This window comes from Gallus gallus, chromosome 3, assembly GCF_016699485.2.
Source record: "Gallus gallus isolate bGalGal1 chromosome 3, bGalGal1.mat.broiler.GRCg7b, whole genome shotgun sequence".
NCBI classification, from domain to species: Eukaryota; Metazoa; Chordata; class Aves; order Galliformes; family Phasianidae; genus Gallus; species Gallus gallus.
The window spans coordinates 105,866,259-105,884,828 of record NC_052534.1 but is presented as its reverse complement, the minus strand read 5'-3'; the positions used below and the strand labels follow the sequence as shown (position 1 = coordinate 105,884,828).

The 18,570-nt window shown below is 41.1% G+C and overlaps 1 protein-coding gene across 2 annotated transcripts in view; it reads left to right on the top strand.

The window, feature by feature from the left end:
• The window catches only part of INTS9 (integrator complex subunit 9), a 67,888-nt gene that overhangs the window by 11,067 nt on the left and 38,251 nt on the right, over positions 1-18,570 (top strand). For both annotated transcript variants that reach the window (NM_001031100.2, XM_046938965.1), the window contains exons 5-9: positions 2,491-2,630; positions 4,263-4,349; positions 8,534-8,654; positions 10,696-10,830; positions 16,563-16,674. In NM_001031100.2, coding sequence (NP_001026271.1) covers positions 2,491-2,630; positions 4,263-4,349; positions 8,534-8,654; positions 10,696-10,830; positions 16,563-16,674 — 595 coding nt within the window. The remainder of the gene's footprint in view (positions 1-2,490; positions 2,631-4,262; positions 4,350-8,533; positions 8,655-10,695; positions 10,831-16,562; positions 16,675-18,570) is intronic.

Sequence of the window (18,570 nt, the reverse complement as noted above, 5' to 3'; positions counted from 1 at the left end):
CAGCTGTGTTCAGGCTGTGATAACATCAGTTCTTTCATTTCATGTTGGGATTGCTTTTGGGCAGGGATTTTTTTCTCCTTTCTGCCTGGCCTTTATGCAATGAACTGCAAATCTGTCTTGGAAGATTGCTGTCAGCCTGCTAGGTTACTAGCAGTGGTGTTTGTGCCTGTTGACACCATGAAACCCACCTCTTGGACCTTCTGGCTCCTGTAATCTTTTTTTCTTCAAAGTAAGGTGGCAGCTCTGGCACTGGTTTTGGGGAGCAGTATCAGCAGGTCTCGGTGCAATTGCTATTTTCCCCCAACAGGAAGAAATACAATTCACTCACCAAAACGACCCAAAATGAAACAAATGGGGGGAAAAAAAAAAAAAGCCCACTCAATTGTGCATTCTTATGTGCTTTCTGCTTAATGTCCTGGAGAAGAGCAGGGATTTAGAAAGCATCTGTATGGGCAGGAAGTGCCATTATGTTCCAGATTTTGGGAAGATAGAGTGCAGTTTCTGAATTCCCTTTGGAATTGAAGCCATACACCGGAATGATTACCTGCTGGGATTTAAAGTGCTTCAGCTCACCTTTCTGATTACTTTATTTGGCTGGAAAATACCCCCATCTGTAGCTCAAAAATGGCTGTTGGGAAGCTGCAGCTCTATTATGCCAGTGCCATCACTGAATGTAACCGTTTTCCAGCAGTCCTTGTAACTAGAAGATGGCAACCAGCTGCACATGTCAACATTCTAGGGGCTGTACAAATATCCTCTCAAATGCTTCAGTTCCCCAGGTTCCCAGCAGATGCCAAGTTTTCTCTTCAAGCACTAGGAACGGATCTGATAGTGATACGCAGCACACTTCTCTAGCTTTACCTGCTCCCTTGGCTGCAGGAGCATGGCCTGCAGGCACATCAGTAAAGTGGAATTGTTGCTAGTGCTTAGCAGCACAGAACAAGAAGGAGCTTGTGTGGAAAAAGGCTTTGTCTTTTTCTCATTCAACACCACTACTTTTGAAGAAAGTTGTCTGCAAAAGCAGTTAGTTTCAGAATCACACTATCACTTCCAGGAAGACCATTGCCAGAGAAAGCTGAATTTTGAACGTCGTCCAGAAGCCACAAGGTGATAAGAGGCTGTCTCAGCAGCACAGTATGCTTCCACATGTCAGAGTGCAAAGTGCTGCCCTTTCTTTGCTTGGCAACCTTCTGATCTCTCTCACTTCACATTCAAGAAACATTTTTAAACCTCTTCTCCTCGTAGGCACTTTTATGGAGATTGCTGTGAATCCCAGGGAAGATTTTACTTTGTTTTGGTTTTGACACCCTTTTCATCCTATTAGTAAATGCTTCTAGGATGCTGAGATATGGGACACTTGAGATACGGGACGCTTAAGCTTGGAAAATGGTAGTCTGTATCCTCCACCTCCCCATGGCTTGCTGGGCTGGGATTCAGCTCAGGCCTGGAGTGACTCCCCGTTTGATTCTCTATAGTCTAGAAGCAGCTGAAAACCAAACTATGAAGGACCAGCTTGGTAGGAGCAGGCAGCAGCAGACTCTTTGATACCATGTAGTGTATTTCTGCCTGGCAAGCTCTGTAAAATAAAAGGTGTTCTGTCATGAATTGGAGGATAGTGTTTACCTACTGTACTTAGATTGGAGATCATGGCTCTAAAATCAGCTGTGATCATGGATTGAAACCATGAATGCTTAGTTGTGAGTTAAGCAGCTTGTCACCAGAACACTGTGTCAGCCCTCTGAAAAGACAAGTGACCTACTTTCCTGCCATTTTTATTCAAATTGCTGGACCAAGCCTTGTAATCAGATAATATGTGCTTGATGAGTGTTGAATTCCATTAGCTGCTCTATAATAACTGAGTTAGAGGTCATATATCTTGTAAATTTCTGGCTTGACACCATTTGTGTTATAGCATTACCAGTAAATATTTCTAATTAAAATTCCTTTAACAATGTGTGAAATCTTCTCCTTTCACTCTCTGAACTGCTGTCTTAACTGTCACACCAAAACAAATTGGACCCACCCATCTGTTTTGTAGTATCATAGGAGTGAGCTTAATCTCTAGCTGTAGAAAATGTGGACGGTGAAGATGCCAAGCACTTAGTCTGGGAAAATATATATAAATTACTGTAAGTGTATGAATAAATACAGTGTAATTCATCTCTCTCTTGGAGTACTGTACCATATACAGCATAAAAAGTGTGAGACCCACTGATAAATAGTTAGTGCAGACATGATGGTGGTTGGACAGCCACCATTCCTCACTAAGGAAGTGCACCCATCAGTTCTTTGATAAAAGTGTAATCATAATGCTTCTCCTAGCAGCAGCCATTTCTTTACATGAAAGACAGGCAAACTTAGGACATGGTTTCCTCTATAGATCTGAAAAGGGAATAATTTTAGTGACGGTGTTAGTAAATCCAAGTTTTCCTGTCATTGCTTAAACTGTGAAAGAGTTCTATGTTCCTTATCTCTTTGCTCTGTTTTCAGACTGAGCTGCTTGACCTCTCCACGGTGGATGTAATCTTGATCTCAAACTATCACTGCATGATGGCATTGCCCTATATCACAGAGTACACAGGATTCACTGGAACGGTGTATGCCACTGAGCCCACTGTTCAAATTGGCAGGTAAAAAGCCCCTTGATATTCTCTGCTCCTCTTTCATCACTGCTAAGGGAAAGGTGTAAAGGATGGGTATGGGTAGAGGGGTGGCGTCTAATGTTCCAAAGAGGCTCTTAGGCAGTAGCTGAATACCAGCCAAGTCCTTAGTGCAGAAAATGTGTTAACTCAGTGTTTCCCGAACTCTGGAACTGCCTGTCATTTACAGCAGATGTTTTGTGTTAGAGTCCAGGCAGGTGTGGAATAGTAGATCTTGGGTGGACTGAGACACCTTGAGCAGCAGTTACCATATAGCCTGCTTCAAACCTTCAAGAACCAGGGATTTTTCTATCTGTCAATGAATCAAAGATTTTTCCTGTCCTCTCTGCTCCCCTTAAACAAAAGAGGAGTCACCAATATTTTAATAAATGCTTTTAAGATTATTGCCTTGTAGTTTTTCAGCATTTGAGATTCATACCAGTCTCCACAGCGTGAAAGGGAATTCAAGCTGGCTTCATTTCAGATGATAGTTGAGATTCTCTCATAAGCTCTTAACTGTAAGGAGAAGCAGAGAGAAAAACAGCAGAAATATGAGACAAGTAGAAAATGCAAGGTGTTCCAATGCTGTCAAAAACTTGGAGCATTTGGTTGTCTAATTTGGTATTACTTTCTTTCAAAGTTTGTTGATCAAATAGGTCAATCCCAGCAAGTAAAGGCTGCAGGTTTCTTCCTGGATGTGTCTTAACTGGAGTTGTGCTGTGTGCATTTCTCATGCAGAGCAGCTGCCATGTTCAATAATTAGAAATCAGATTAGGCTGTGGTTTCTGCTATAAGCACTTTAGGGCAGGAACCTTTGTCTATTAAAGGTCCTATACAAACTTTCCACACCAGAATAATTCTCCCTTTGTTTAAAAACCAAAACTAAAGGCTCTTGAAAGAGAAAGGAATTATGTAAATATGAACTAGTAGTAGATCTCTGGGCTCTTGCTGGTCCATAGCTGAAGATAACAAGCATAGTCTTGTTGGAGGGTAGACTCTGGTATGGTTCTCACCATCCCAAGTAATTGAGGATACTGTTCTTCTGCAGTTAAATCTGTCATTTCCTGCCTTCAAAGGAAAGCATGCATACAGTTGCAAATGGTGTTTAGTTTTGGGCAGTGAAATCTATATTAACAGTTTGTAGTGGCTCATGTTTTTCTGTGTCAAACACTGTACTGTGCATTTGCAGATGAGGAAGGTTCCCTCTGACAATGTGCTTGACTTCTCAAAGTGGTGAACAGACACGCATCAGCTGACATGTTTTCTTACTATATTTTATCTCATTCTGTATGGCAAGCAAGCAGTAATGTAGAAATCATTTTGCATAGCAGGAGTGATTTGGGAGTTCCTCTTGCCCTTCTCTCTCCCTTCCCAATAACCCATAACCCAAAAGCCAGATCCTTTTACTGTCACAATGAGTCAGATAGAATTGGACTAGCTGAAATTTGATGTACGCAGCAGGAAAACAGGTGTAGCACTGATAATTGCTGCGATGCCTTTGGAGGAAGAAGCCCTCTTTAAAACCGTTAGACATATTTTGGAATGATTTGGGACAAATCTTTCCAGGTTATGTCTTACCTGAAAGGCTGCAATTGCAATAACCTGGTTATCGTGTCTTTTCAGACTTCTCATGGAAGAACTGGTGAATTCCATTGAACGTGTGCCAAAGGCTCAGTCTGCCTCCACGTGGAAGAACAAGGAGGTACAGAGGTAAGGAACAAGCTATGTGGGAAGGGTGGCTGTCCTAAAACACTAAAACTCTAACCAAACTTTAGCATTAAGTGTAAAGATTGGTCAGCTGCCACCATTTGAGGTTTGATTTGCTAATGCCATTAAGTAGCAAGAACAATTAAGTGGTGTACAGAAACTACACAAACTTGATTCTTAGCAGAAGACTTGGTAAGGCACCTGCCTCCCCTATCTTCCCTCACATAGTGTAGCTCCATGGTGGTAGATAAAAATGGAGCATTTTTGTGTTAGCATCATAAAAAGTTGATGAAATTAGCAAGCTGTTTAAACTTAGTGATGTTGGAATAGTTTTAATTTAAAATGATGTTTGTGTTTGCTAAGAAAGACAATGAACTGTTGGAAGTGACTGGGAGCAAACCACAGTGCAGTGCCACCTTTCTTCCCAGGTTGCAGCCTCTTTCACACTTGAACAACAGAAAGGTTTTTGTCTTTTTTTTTTTTCCCCACTGTTTTAAAGTTTAGAAACACATTGAAGCTTAAAAAAAAAAAAAGGTGAATTGGAAACTCAAGCTCTGTTACTCCATCTATATACAAAACCAGGATACTCAAAATTGAGATTTGAGGTGTTCAAAGTTCTACCTCTAGAATTTTGGAAGTGTCTGTAATCTAAAACTTTTCCTAATAGTTTACTAATAGTAGCTAATGCTTTTCTTGGAAGTGAAGATAACTTTAGGTGCACAGTCTGTTCTACAGAGGAAATAGTTTTGTTGCTGGCACATTTTAAATACAGACGTGGTTAAAGAAAGTTATTTTTAAATGCTGCTTTGTGCATTTGAATTGATCTCTCATTTTCTATTCTTAATTCTTACTGTGGCTTGATTTAAGAGTTGACTAAAAATGAATTATTTCCTAAGTTGTAAAAGTAGCGTTGTCATCTTTCAATATCACAAAGCAAGGAAATTAAAATTCCAAATTAACATATGTTTGGCCATATAGTATACTCCCCTACTGAGCATAGGAGCAGTCTTATCTCAGCAGAGTAACTCACATTTCAGAAGGAGGCAAGCAAAGCAAAGATGTAAAACAAAACTAGAGATGATGAGGTTCATATGGATTTTGTGCTGGTTGAGGTACGCTCTCATCAGGGTGGTGTCTCTTAATTTTGAAGTCCGCTGGCCTGAGTAGAATGACTCCTGAGGCTCACAGTTGTGTGATGAAAGAGGGCTGGAGCCATTATTCTTGTCACACTAGTGCCTGTGTTTTGTATGCATGGTTTAAAGGAGGATCGTATATCTTAGAGCTCATTTAATGTCACTTTCCTGGTGGTCGTATTTTAGAAAAAGTGCTAGCTAGCACTTTACACGCTGTTGACTATTCCACAAGAGAACTCAGAGATGTGATCTTTGTTCTGATTCAGCTGCTACAGGAAAAGTAGTTTTTTTTTTTTGTCTCCCTTTGCTTGGGAAGTACCCTAACATCCACAGTTCCTCCTTTCTGCTGTCAGGTAGCTGTTATAATGAGGTACCAGTGAGGTGAGAGGGAAGTACAAGAGCCCACCCCCTGGGAGAGACTGGACCCTTATGTGCCACTTACAGGACCTCTGTTGATCACAAAGCATTGCCACAGTACGATGTCTTGCAGGGAACCTCAATCAGATGTCAGGTCCCCCAACTTTTAGAGGTAAAATGTACACTTTTTTCCAATTACAAGCTAAAGGCAGAGCAAAGAAATGATATAAGGGAGATAACCAAATGTAAGTGGCAGCCCTGCAGCTGCTATAAATCTTCCTGTTCTAAACCCAACCTTGAGGCTGGTATGAACCAGTGGTTTCTGTGAGCTAGAGCAGGATAGATCTAAATTCTCTTTCCAGTTGAGCCCTGCCTGTCCTCTTGAGTTTCCCCTCTTCACCTCTCTATGCCTCTGTGAAATGGAACTCCTACCCACCATAATGGCTAACAGGGGCTTCATTGATGCTTGCTAGATGTTTTGAGATTCCTGGTGGCAAGTGTTGTGCAAGCGTGAATTGAACTGATTATTATAGCATGTGAGCAAACATCCACAGATCCACAAATTAATACCTGGCTAATTGCACATGCAGGGTTAGACTGACATCCATTATTTAAGAAAATGTGAGCCTTGGTGGATTATTTTTTCTTTTTGATTCTTGGCTGTTGCTTGAAGGGAGTACTTATTACTTCCGAGTCTAACTGTAATTTTTCAGGCTGATCAATCATCATTACTGCTTTACAGTTCAGCTAGTTCTACTCTGAATAGTTAGTATAAAACACAAAGTATTATCATCTTCATTAGATTAAGCATTGAAGCATTTTAAATGCAAATGCTGTGTAAAATATAATAAGTTCATTATAGCGGCTTACATTTTGCCATTATCTGATCCAGCCTAAACTAATTGCTTAGCAAGTTCAATTGCCATTGGTTTTTGTTTGAAATGAGCAGTCTCGTGGAAGCTCTCTACATGCTCAGGTTATTTGTGGTGCTGATTAGGATTCCCAGTTAAGAATACAGGGTCCTGAGCTATTAAAGCTTGCATTTTTTTGTACTAACGACTGGATAATGCTGCTTCACAATACCTCCCTGTTCATGGCTGTAGGTTGACTGTCCCTGAACCTACCCACGTACATCTGGTTGTTACAAGGTGATCTGAACAGGACGTTACTGTAGTGTGAGTAGCTTCACTCACAAGTTTAGAATATCCTTCAGGAATGGGTACGGATTTTAGAAATGAGGTGACGGGTTGAATGTGAGCAGGGGCACATCTGAGGAACCAGGAAAGAATGGAACAACTGGAGACTGGTCCCACTGCTCTCTGTTAGGAATCAGAGCATATTTACAATAGAGCCACAGAGTCAAGGCTAATAGGAACTTGATTTCGCCAAGGACAATTCCCCACTTTTCTCCATTACCTGGAGATATATTTTCCCCTTCCCAGAAGAGAAGTTCCTGAAAGCATCCAGCACTAAATGCTTCTTATGGTAGGTTAAAGGCTTTTACAGGCAATTTGCTTCAGTGCAGTGGTGGACAACTATCCACGTTGTTTGGCCTTTTGTTGCTTATGACTTCCCAAAAAAGACCTTGAACGCTTTGTTTGTTTCCTTAAGCGCAGTATGCTTTCAGCCAGCAAGTGCTGGAATTACACTTATCACACTAGACCTGTACAGCGGGCTTGGCAAGAGCTGGTCTTAATCCTTTCTTCACTATCTTAAATTATGGAGGAGTTCAGTGACCTGGTAGATATAACAATAAATTAAATTCTTTTAAACAAATTGATCAAAGAAACTTCACCAATTTCCATAAATCTTTGGAAATTGGTTTGAATTAGCCTTTGATTTAGCATTGGTTTAATATATATAAAAAAAAAATTCCTATTCTTATGCATTTGGCAGCTGTGCTGCTTCCTGCCTCAGTTCATGTTGCTAAGGAAGATTTATTTCCCAGAAGTTAGCCATCTCTCTTACAGTCTGTGACATCACGGTTCACTTCTTGCCTTGACAATGCTGTCCAGCTAACCTGCAGTGTCTGTGAAGAGCAGAATGGATGGATTTTTCTTTGGTGTAAAACATCTTAAATACTTCCATGTAGGGGGTCTCAAAGTGCTCTGCAGTGTCAGCTGATGTACAGTTGCCAACACGCTCCGAGGGTGAGCAGGGTATCTGAGTTGAAGACAAAGAATCTGAAGTGCAGGGACACATGCTCCTGTAGGACAGTGGTGTCAAAACTGAGAGCAGAGCCAGTATTCGTTCACGCTCTGGTACTGGTATTTGAATCACAAGTTTGGAGCTTACTTTTTGTTTTTGAATTCTTAGTTTTAGAACTGGGTTCTGCAGAGTAGACACTGATGGAAGTAATCTCTACCAATTCCAGTAGTGTGTTTCATGTTGACATTCTTCATCAGAGGCAAAAATAACACTGGAGTTGTTATAACACCTTCACCACAGCTACTCTGGAGAAAGCTGGATAGGATCAGCAATAAGAGGCTGAAGGAGAGCAGACTTCAGGGTGAGGTAAAATGGGCAATATGATTCTACCTCCCAACATGCAGAAACTCTTGCTCCTTGCTTTGAAGCACCATGCATATTTAAAAGAAAAGGGAGGAAAAAGAGAAAATTGAATCTGTAAGGATATGAATGGGAATGGTGATCCATCAGGAAGTTCTGAAAATGCCCAGACCCTTTTGACCTTTGCAGATTGCTGCCAGCTCCTCTGAAAGATGCAGTGGAGGTGTCTATGTGGAGGAAGTGCTACACCATGCCTGAAGTGAATGCTGCTCTCAGTAAGATCCAGCTGGTGGGATATTCCCAGAAAATTGTGAGTATCAGCAGAGCTTTCCTCAGGTCAATATTAACAGCTTGTTGCTTTCCAGCTTTTTCCCTACAAAAGCCTGAGAAATGCCTTTCCTTTGCTACTTTTCTTCTAGGTCCTGGTTTAAGATCTAGATACTCTGACCTGAGAAAGTAAGGCAAGATTGTATGTTATTGAAATGCACCCTAGTCTGCCTCCCAGGAAGGGTTGTTGTTTGTTGAAAATCAGGAGTATCCATTTGTCTCTCCTATTCCTCAGGGGAGGCCAATTTTAAGGCATACCTGTGAATTTAGAATTGATGTCTGGCCCACTGAGAGCTTGGAGGATGTACCAAATGAATGTATCCTCTCTGTCTGTAAGCCACATCCCCTTCTGAGTTACTGTATCTCACTTCTGGGAACCTTTTGAGTGCTTTAGCCTCCGCTTTCTTTTATAGAGCAAATTAGGGATTGTAAACAAAACCTAATGGTTCAACATGAACTTCAAACACTCCTTTCCCAAGGTTCTCAGCTAAGGTTTGTTGCATCTAATGCTGTTAACTATAATCCAGTTTAGTTTGTAGAATGAACTGAGCCAACAATTCAGTAGTCTGCAATACACACTTATGGGCAGCATGTGCGCCATTGTGCCTGCTATTGTTGCACACCAGCATAAGAGGCAAAAATGTGGATTACAGGAAGTTGTATGCCCAGATTTCTTGTTTCCTTCCTTGTCTTTACCCATGGGCCACTGAAGTTCAGAGACTTTGTATGTAAGTTTGTATGTAAGATAGTTTGAAGCAATAACCAATGCAGCTAGGAACTAAATTTGATGGGTTTGTGTTTGTGTGGTGCTGCATTACAGCTGGTGAAAAAAGACCTTGAGCCATCACTAACATGGGTGCTGATGTAAATAACAGCTGCATTTTTGTCTAGCAACCAGGCAGGTTGAGTGTACTTGGAATTCCTCAGTATCAGTGGGTAATTACTCTTCACTTTTGACTGTCCTCACAGTGTGGGTGAATCTCACCAAGTTTTGGCTCTGTACCTCTGAGCCAGTCATTACTTTATAGTTACTGAGGGGGATGGGGAAGAGACCTTCCTTGAGCATCTTTTTATCTCTTCCCGAAGACAACTTTTAAAACAATGAAAGCCTAATTAGTCAGCTAACCCCAAATGTGGCAACATCAAGAATGGTTTGTTGTCCATTTTCTATCGCTTACAAACTCAGAGGAATGGAGACCTTGTTTTGAGAGGCATCCAAATATGTATTGGGATACTAGAAAAATCATTAGTACTGCATGAATGCTTGTTCTATTATTCAGTAACCAGAAAGTACAACACATTAGTGAGGTAAACATGGAGGCTTATTTTCCTCTCTCCAAACAATTATAACACACTGCTGCGTACAGAAAGCAATACACTTTCTAATAACACCTGGAAATGAGACAACTGACAGGTTGCTTGTGCTCAGAGCTGAAACTGAAATTTGGATTGAGTTTGAAGGGAGTTGCTCTTGAATCCCCAGTAGATAGCATTTAAAAAAAAAAATTGTAACGAAGTGATTGGTAAAATTGTAAAGCAAGTTTGTCTTTAAATATACATTTTTCTACAGCAAAATCTGTGAGTCAAACAGAATTTTATATCAGTACATAAGAACTTGTTATGTTGCCCTTCCTTCTCTCCTGCTGGTCTATATTGATAAAATTTGCCCAAGGGAGTATAGAGTTTTCAAAGATCTAAAGCTCCTACAAAGTTCCTCAGTACATCAAAGCCAGATGGACCACAGTTAGTTCCTCTAGTGAGAATTATGTTGCAGTGTGAACTCAGCTACTGGAGGATTAACACAGAAGAGAGACCTGATGAAGATTCTACCTCAGGAGAAGTTTTTCTCAGAGCTTGTGTTCTGTTAGACCTGGGGAAATTAAAACAGCAGACAAGACAAATACCAGCTTCATAAAGGCCTTGAATAGCAGAACTAGCTTAAGTTGTTATCACTGATGATAAAATAACCTGTTCTCATTTCTCTCGGGCTCTCTCAAGTTAATTTCTCTTCCTGTGTGTTTCAGGAGTTGTTTGGTGCTGTGCAGGTCACCCCTCTCAGCTCAGGCTATGCTCTTGGAAGTTCCAATTGGATTATCCAGTCGCACTATGAGAAGGTCTCCTATGTTTCAGGATCTTCTCTGCTTACAACACATCCTCAGGTACAACCACTTTTGATAGACTTTTATAATGGCAAGTGTCCTTGCCAAAAAAAAAAAACAAACCAAAGAAAAAGCAACAGAAGGACAGAAGGGCTCACCCAGCTGGGATCAGGAATAGTGTGGAAACTGTACAGATGTACCTCTGTTAGTAATTGGCTGGACTTTGGTCATTAGGAAGACACACCGCCCTGGTAAGTGAACACGTTACTGGAGAAGGACTTCTAGAATTCTTTATTATCAATGATTTGGTGTTAACCTACTCTCCTTAAGTACATCACCTTAAGTAGGAAAATTTCAGCAGAGTTAAACAATAGACCATTAGTGACTTTAAAAAAAAAAAAAAAATCCATATTTTACTGAGAGTCTTTACAGACAGTTCACAGACTGCTTCTATATCACTTCTGAAACATCCTTCCTTGGGAGAAATGATAGCTTACTGGCTGCCAACATTTCCACCCTGCTCTGCTGAGGGCAAAGTCTTTATAGTGCTGTAGATGTAATTTCCAGTAAATTAATTCTCTCTAGATCCATAAATTCTTCGTGCAAAGAATAGCTTGAAGTTTGCAGTACTGTGTGCTTCAGAAGTTGTCAAAATAGTTGAAAGCAATATTAGCATGAGGTATTTAAAAATAATTTAGAAAACGTGTCAGGTTCATGATCACTGAGTAATTTCCCCCAAGGTGAGTATCTTCTAAAGAGCACTGCTTCTGAGCATCTTTCATTTAAAAGCTTGATCTCAAGAATTGAACAACTACAACAGATAGTGTGCCTGTACTTACCTGCATGCAGTGCATCAGAGTCTCTTTTTTTTTTCATCATCGGCCTCATTCTGGCCTGGTCTATGTTCTTTTGTGACCTTCTGCTGAAGGAACACCAGCAATATTTAACAAGGCATGAATGTAACACTTCTGTGAGGAGGAACTTTGATCTATGAAGGACAGCCGGGGGATCAGGCCCAGCCAGCATGGGTTCATGAAGGGCAAGTCTTGCTTGACCAACCTGATCTCCTGTGATCGGATGACCCTCTTGGCAGATGAGGGAAAGGCTGTTGATGTTGTCTGTCTAGACTTCAGCAAAGCCTTCAACACTGTCTCCCACAGTACTTTCCTGGAGAAGCTGCAGTCCATGGCTTGGACAGGTACACTCTTTGCTGGCTAAAGAACTGGCTGCAGGGCTGGGCCCAGAGAGTGGTGATGAATGGAGTCAAATCCAGCTGGTGGCTGGTCACAAGTGGTGCTCCCCAGGATTTGGTATTGAGGCCTGTCTTGTTCAATGTGTTTATCAATGACCTGGATGAGGGCATTGAGTACCCCCTCAGTAAATTTGCAGGTGAGGAGGCTGGGAGGAGGTGTCAATCTGCATGGGGGTAGGAATGCCCTGCAGAGGGATCTGGACAGGCTGGGTAGCTGGACTGAGACTAATGGGTTGAAGTTGAACAAGACTAAGTGCTGGGTCCTGCACTTTGGCCACAACAACCCTGGGCAATGCTACAGGCTACAGGGACATGGTTTAGTGGGAAATACTGGTGATAGGTGGATGGTTGGGCTGGGTGATCTTAGTGGTCTTTTCCAGCCTTGGTAATTCTGTGATTCCATGGTTCTGTATGAAGTGGTTTGGACTGGACTGTTCATTCTACCAACACTGTTTCTTACACCAAATGGTGGATGAGAGCCTCATTTTTTTAGCATACAGTCCATTGCACTTTGCATTATTTTTTACAAACATGTAATTTGAAGGAATAGCTTATGAAGTAATTGGGAATGCATTCAGATTGTCCTTTTCTTGTTATTCACCACATCACAAATGTTATTAGGTATCAGATCACTTTTGTACCCAGAGAGTGGCGGTCAATGGCTCAATGTCCAGATGGACATCGGTGACAAGTGGTGTCCCTCAGGGGTCAGTACTGGGACCTTGCAACTGAGTCTTAGCAACCCATGCTATCAGTGCAAACTGGAGGTTGTAAGGACAGAGCACAGCCTTACTGGAAAGGACTTGGGGGTACTGGTGAATGGCAGCTGAACACAAGCCAGCACTGTGCTCTCACAGCCCAGAAAGCCAGCTGTACGCTGGGCTGCATCAAAAGCAGCATGGACAGCAGGGTGAGGGGAGGGATCCTGCCCCTTTACCTTGCACTGGTGAGATCTCACCTGGAGTACTACATCCAGATGTGGAGTCCTCATTACATGGACATGTTAGAGCACGTCCAGAGGAGGGACACAAAAATGATCCCAGGGATGGAACACCGCTCCTATGAGAACAGGCTGAAAGAGCAGAGGCTGTGAAGCCTGGAGAAGAGAAGGCTGCAGGGAGACAGAGCAGCCTTTCAGTAGCTAAAGGGAGGCTATAAGAAAGAGGGGAACAGACTTTTTAGCAGGACTTATTGTCACAGGCAAGGGGAAACCGTTTCAAACTAAAAGAGAGAAGATTTAGATTAGATAAAAGGAATAATATTTTTTTACAGTAAGAGTGGTGAGGCACTGGTACAGATTGCCCAGAGAGGTGATGGGTGCCCTGCCCTGGGAGACACGGTCAGGCTGGATGGGGCTCTGAGCAATCTGATCTAGCAGACTTCCCTATTCATTGCCAGGAGTTGGACTAGATAACCTTGAAGGGCTCCTTCCAACTCAAACTATTCTATGATTCTACGATCATTTGCATATGAGGTATCATTGTTATATATGTTCTTCCAGATGGCTATTGAAGACAGTGAAGGATAATATTAATCCTTATAAACACCACTATGAGCTCCTACCACATGATAATTCTATAATGACTAGTACTTTTTGAGACCTGCCAACCAGCTCTTCATCTGTTTGATATGTTTGACAGATAAGATAGAGTGATAACAATATCTTTGTTGGCACAAAGCCTAAATTGTGTTCAATAATCCAACAGCTTTTCATCAAAATGAGAAGTTGTTTTTCTGACCTCTATAGAATCACGGTGAGCAGTCATAGTGAAACTCCAGTGTATGAATGCCATCGCTGCCTTTTGTTGTCATTGTTTTGTTGGTTTTTTTAAAGATACTCCATTAATCAGCATGCTTATGTAAAAACATATCTTGACTTTTTGAGTGACATTGAAGTCCTAGTGCATTTTCAGTCATCTGGAACTCCCTCCACAGTTATTAAAAGTTAGTATAATGTGACCAGGCTTTCATCAGTAGCTTGTTTAGGATGAGAGGACACAGCTTATTTGGGCATACTAATGGGACAAAGCTTCTCCCTCTTTACACCTTGTCTATTACACATAGTAGTAGGAAAGCATTTCCTTCTCTCGGTATGCAGATGAGGTTAATCTCACTTGAAGGAAACAGCCTAGAGCCCCACCATCCTTCCCCTATGTCCTCCCTCCTGCCAGCACTGGGATTTAAGTGCTGTCGTGCTGGAGTTAGCAGCACAAGTAGGAATTAGACACCATGGGAGGGGAACAGAACCATTTTTTTTGGTTTAAATTACAGCTTAGAGTTTTCTTGAAGTTTTAAGTTACATATAGATTATATCTACAATCTACAGAGTTATGTTATGTCTGAGAGTGAGGTCTGACACCATTAATTGTTCCCTTTACTTCTGTGTTCTGGCAAATGGTCTCTGTTGAAAGTGTTGCCTTGCCGTCTGCTGAGTCTAGAATTGACACCATTGCCTGCTGGCACCAAAGTGGAGAACTGGAGTTGACAGCACAGGTTCAGACATGTCACTAAAAGCCTTTTAAGGCATATTCTTTACATTAACCTACAAAAATCGATGCAAGCCCTCTCAGTGCAATAGCAGCTGAAATTATGTGTATCTAATACAGCATAATCGTTATGTACATTATCACAAGCAGATTCAATATTATTTTTTATTGCATTATTGGCATTTCATTTTCATGGACATGCCATGGAGTGTCAAAGATTGCGATAAATCTGGTATAGTTGGTCTGGTACAGCAAGGTGGTGCACAGTGTAAACTTCTATTGAAATTGGTATGAAATACCCCTGCGTGTTCAAGGGAGCCAAATCTTAATTAGTTAAGAATGGTGTTGAGGGACAATGAGCAAGGTAACTAACTATGCAGTGATCTTCTGAGTTTAGCAGAGGAGATATTTTTGTCAGTCTCTTCTGGTAGAAGGGTAGAAATCTTTCCTGGTTGGTGAGATCAGATAGAGTCCATCCAGAATAAATAACCATAAAATACCCTGCAGGTGGCTGCAGTTGCCTTCATTTGTTTGAGTAGTGGCTGTGGGAGATGTATCCCAGCCCCGAGTGAGGCTAAAATCTAACTTTTCCCCATAGCTGTACTTTGCCTGCAAGTGGATTTTGTCTCTTCAGGATTGAATTATGCTGAATGTTGAGTATCAGGAATACATATACTTGTGTGACGTGATACTAAATTATAATTTCTGAATTTTTAGTGTATGTTTTCTAATAGAGAAAAGTGGGCACAAATTTTACATCCCTCTTTAATGAAATGCCAGTATAAAATAAGTCGTATGATCAACCTTGGTGAAGAGGTGTGCACCTCTATGCACAGTCAAAGCAGAAGCAACATTTGCTTGAACATACTACCTGCCAGTGGTCAAATCAGCACAGTATTGCTTTGGGCTATTAAATCATTGATACCTCTGCTACATCTGTGAGCCACAGGATAGACTGCAGATGTAAACTTCTCTGTCCTCAGGGAAAAGGCATGGCGTGGATAGAAGGTATGCAAGATGATGCTTGTGATAACCACCCTCAGCACTTTAACCACATAACATGGGGTTGTACCTGTGACTGTAGGCCATCAGTACAACATACACAGCAAGGCCAGTGGTCCTTGCCCTATGAAGATACGAATTTCAGTGTCACATAGTTCAGCCTCTAGCACAGTCTTCAAAGGGAGATACAGGATAAAGCTGTAGTGCTAGTGCAATTCATGTGTGGAAGGTGATAAGGCAAGTCATGTTCTTTCCACCGACATTTAAGAAAATCCTTGTATGTTTGGCCTGATTTTATGGCTACAGTAAAAATTCAGGATATATCAGTAAATAGTTATTAAATAAAATTTATCAGTGTTACGGAATCTAAACCAGTGTATTGTTTCTACTAGCAGTAGCTATTTCCCATTTCACCAAAGCCATCTTCTGACAAGGCTTGTACAACAGTCTTAAACGAGCATTTGAAAGTCATGACTATAATGCTATGAGTAGAAAAGCAGGATTCACAAGTCAAGGGAGGACCCTGTGCTGAACTGAAATTCATGTGCAAAATGGAGAGCTTGAATCCCAAAGTCCTTTACGTCTCACCTCTTTCAAAGAAAATCCAATGAATTGTTGGGGGAAAATGCAGCTGCACCCAACAAGACAGTGAGCGCTGGAAATCAAAGCTGACACTGTGATAAAGGAAGCTAACTGGAAGCTAGTGCAGCCAAGATATGAGCGCAAAAAAGAAACCCTTCCTGACTGCAGTGCCACATCCTCAACAGATGATTGTCTTTTCACTTGTTCAACTCATGAGGCCATGAAATGATTAGTCTATAGAGAATACCGCTTTGAATCCAGTTACAGTTCCATTGCTTGTTTTGTACTGTAAATATGCAGGTAAACAGTTGTTTTTATTAACAGATAAAGGGATTACTGGTTTAAAGTGTGCAGTGTGTTCTTGTTGATCACTGTATCTGTTATGCACTGCAGTACTCTTGGTGCAGAGCAGAGAAACCTATGTGATGACTGTCACGTTACTTATTTTATTTCACTGTACTCTGTTTCAGCCCATGGATCAGGCTTCTCTTAAAAACAGTGATGTTCTCATCCTGACTGGTCTTACACAAATCCCAACTGCTAACCCAGATGGCATGGTAGGAGAGTTCTGCAGCAACTTGGGTAGGTCATTGAAAGAAGTCTTGTGTGTATTTTATTATCTTACTCATTGCTTTGGGTGGGAAGTAATTCTGAGATTCCTGGAATTGAATAAGTTGTCCAGCCGTATCTTCTGGCATAAAACTAGCTGTTTAGATTTTACGATGTGCTCCTGATGTCATTAATACAGTAAGTGCTTAGAGAGACACAAGTTGTACCTAAAATGTTTTGGAATGGAACAGGTATTACAAGATTTAATCATTTGCTGCTCTTGGTTTGCTAAGTATGTCGCTTAGCTGCCAACAGACTGCGAGTTGCATAGGTACTGAAGATTGTTCCCATCTGAAATATTGCTATTTCCCTCCTCTATATCAGACAGTATAGAATCTTTGCATGCTTTTTTATGACATTCAGTTTTGGAAACATGCACATCTGCTTCTCTTCTTACACCTGATTTTTAAATATATCAAAAGCAAACAGCACTATCTCTGCTTAAAAAAATATATCAAGATATATTTATAGACTCCAGAAATACAAAACCTAATCAGACGCTTTCACAGCTGGAAAAGCTGATAATTGCAAAGCTGTGATATCAGTGTGAATGGCAGCATTTTCCAGCCTGTTCAGAATGTCACATCCAGTTCAGTTCTTTCCTTTTCTCCCCTTCCCCCACCTCAGTTCTTCTGTGCTCTCACCCTTCTGTCACCAGGCCACTTTCTCATGTGCTGCCTTTCTCAAGAGAACTAAAACACTCACTACAGGAGAACTATTAGAAAGATTATTAAAAGGCATTAGAAGTCTAAATCAGGGGATCTTAAATGCAAGCAATTGTTCTGGTCCCCATTGCACAACCGAGAGAAATCTGAGCTGTCGCATTTAGATGACTTACCCAAGGTTGCAGGATAAAGATGAGAATGAACTGAAATGTAAATAGTTCTTAATCTTACTTTTAAAAACTCAATGTACCCTTGGAGAACAACAAAAAAACCACATTACTTTGCTTTTGCTGTTTTTAAATCCTTGTGCATATTCACAGATGCTGAGTATCATCATAATATTTCAGAGTCTCAGTGTGGGACTGCCACAGTAGTGGAAGGGAAGTAATAAAAGGATATAGTGGATTACTCCATCACCTGTTTTCTCCAAATCCAAATCAAATATCCCTAATTAGGTTATGTTTCAGTTCAAACAGAAGTCAGGTCCTAATGTGAGAAGTACGAGGTAAAGTTATGTGGGTTTTGTTTATGTGAAAAGGAAGAATAATGGGGTCAGGATGGTTACTTGTGATGTAAATACCTATTACTGGGGTGCATTTTGGCATTTTATAAAGGTGATGATCTCGTGTTATACCAAAGATCCTATCTGTCAACATCCTGGCTCCAGCAGGGACTATAAGCAGATATGTAGAGAACAGTAGAAGACTAGGGTGAGATTGTATGATACTTTCCCCTCATGATCTCTTAGCCTTGAACTATTTTTGTTTCAGGAATTTCCTCAATTAGACATGGCTTTTTGTGCAGTTAGTAATTCTCAATGGATTTCATTTCCAGGAACTTGTTCAACCTCCTCTTGAAACTCTGTAAATTCTTAACACCTGTGACTTCCTTTCCTAAGTGATGCCTGTGTTTACATATGCATGTGTGTGCATTAGAGGCTGTGCTTCCATTGTTTATAAGCTTTGTTAATTTTATTACAAGCTGTGGCAGATAGGCTTTGGTGACCTTGTGCTACATGCAGATGTGCTGCCCTTCTCTGTCTTTTCTGGACCTTTATGGGAGTTGTTGTCCCCCTGACAGATGGTAACATGATCACTTCTATCATCCTGAAACACCAAGGAGAGGTTGAGTGGCAGTGTTAGTCTTTCTACAGGAAAGGCTGAGGAGTGTTTGCCTTACTGTTGACTCTTCTGCAAGATATCCA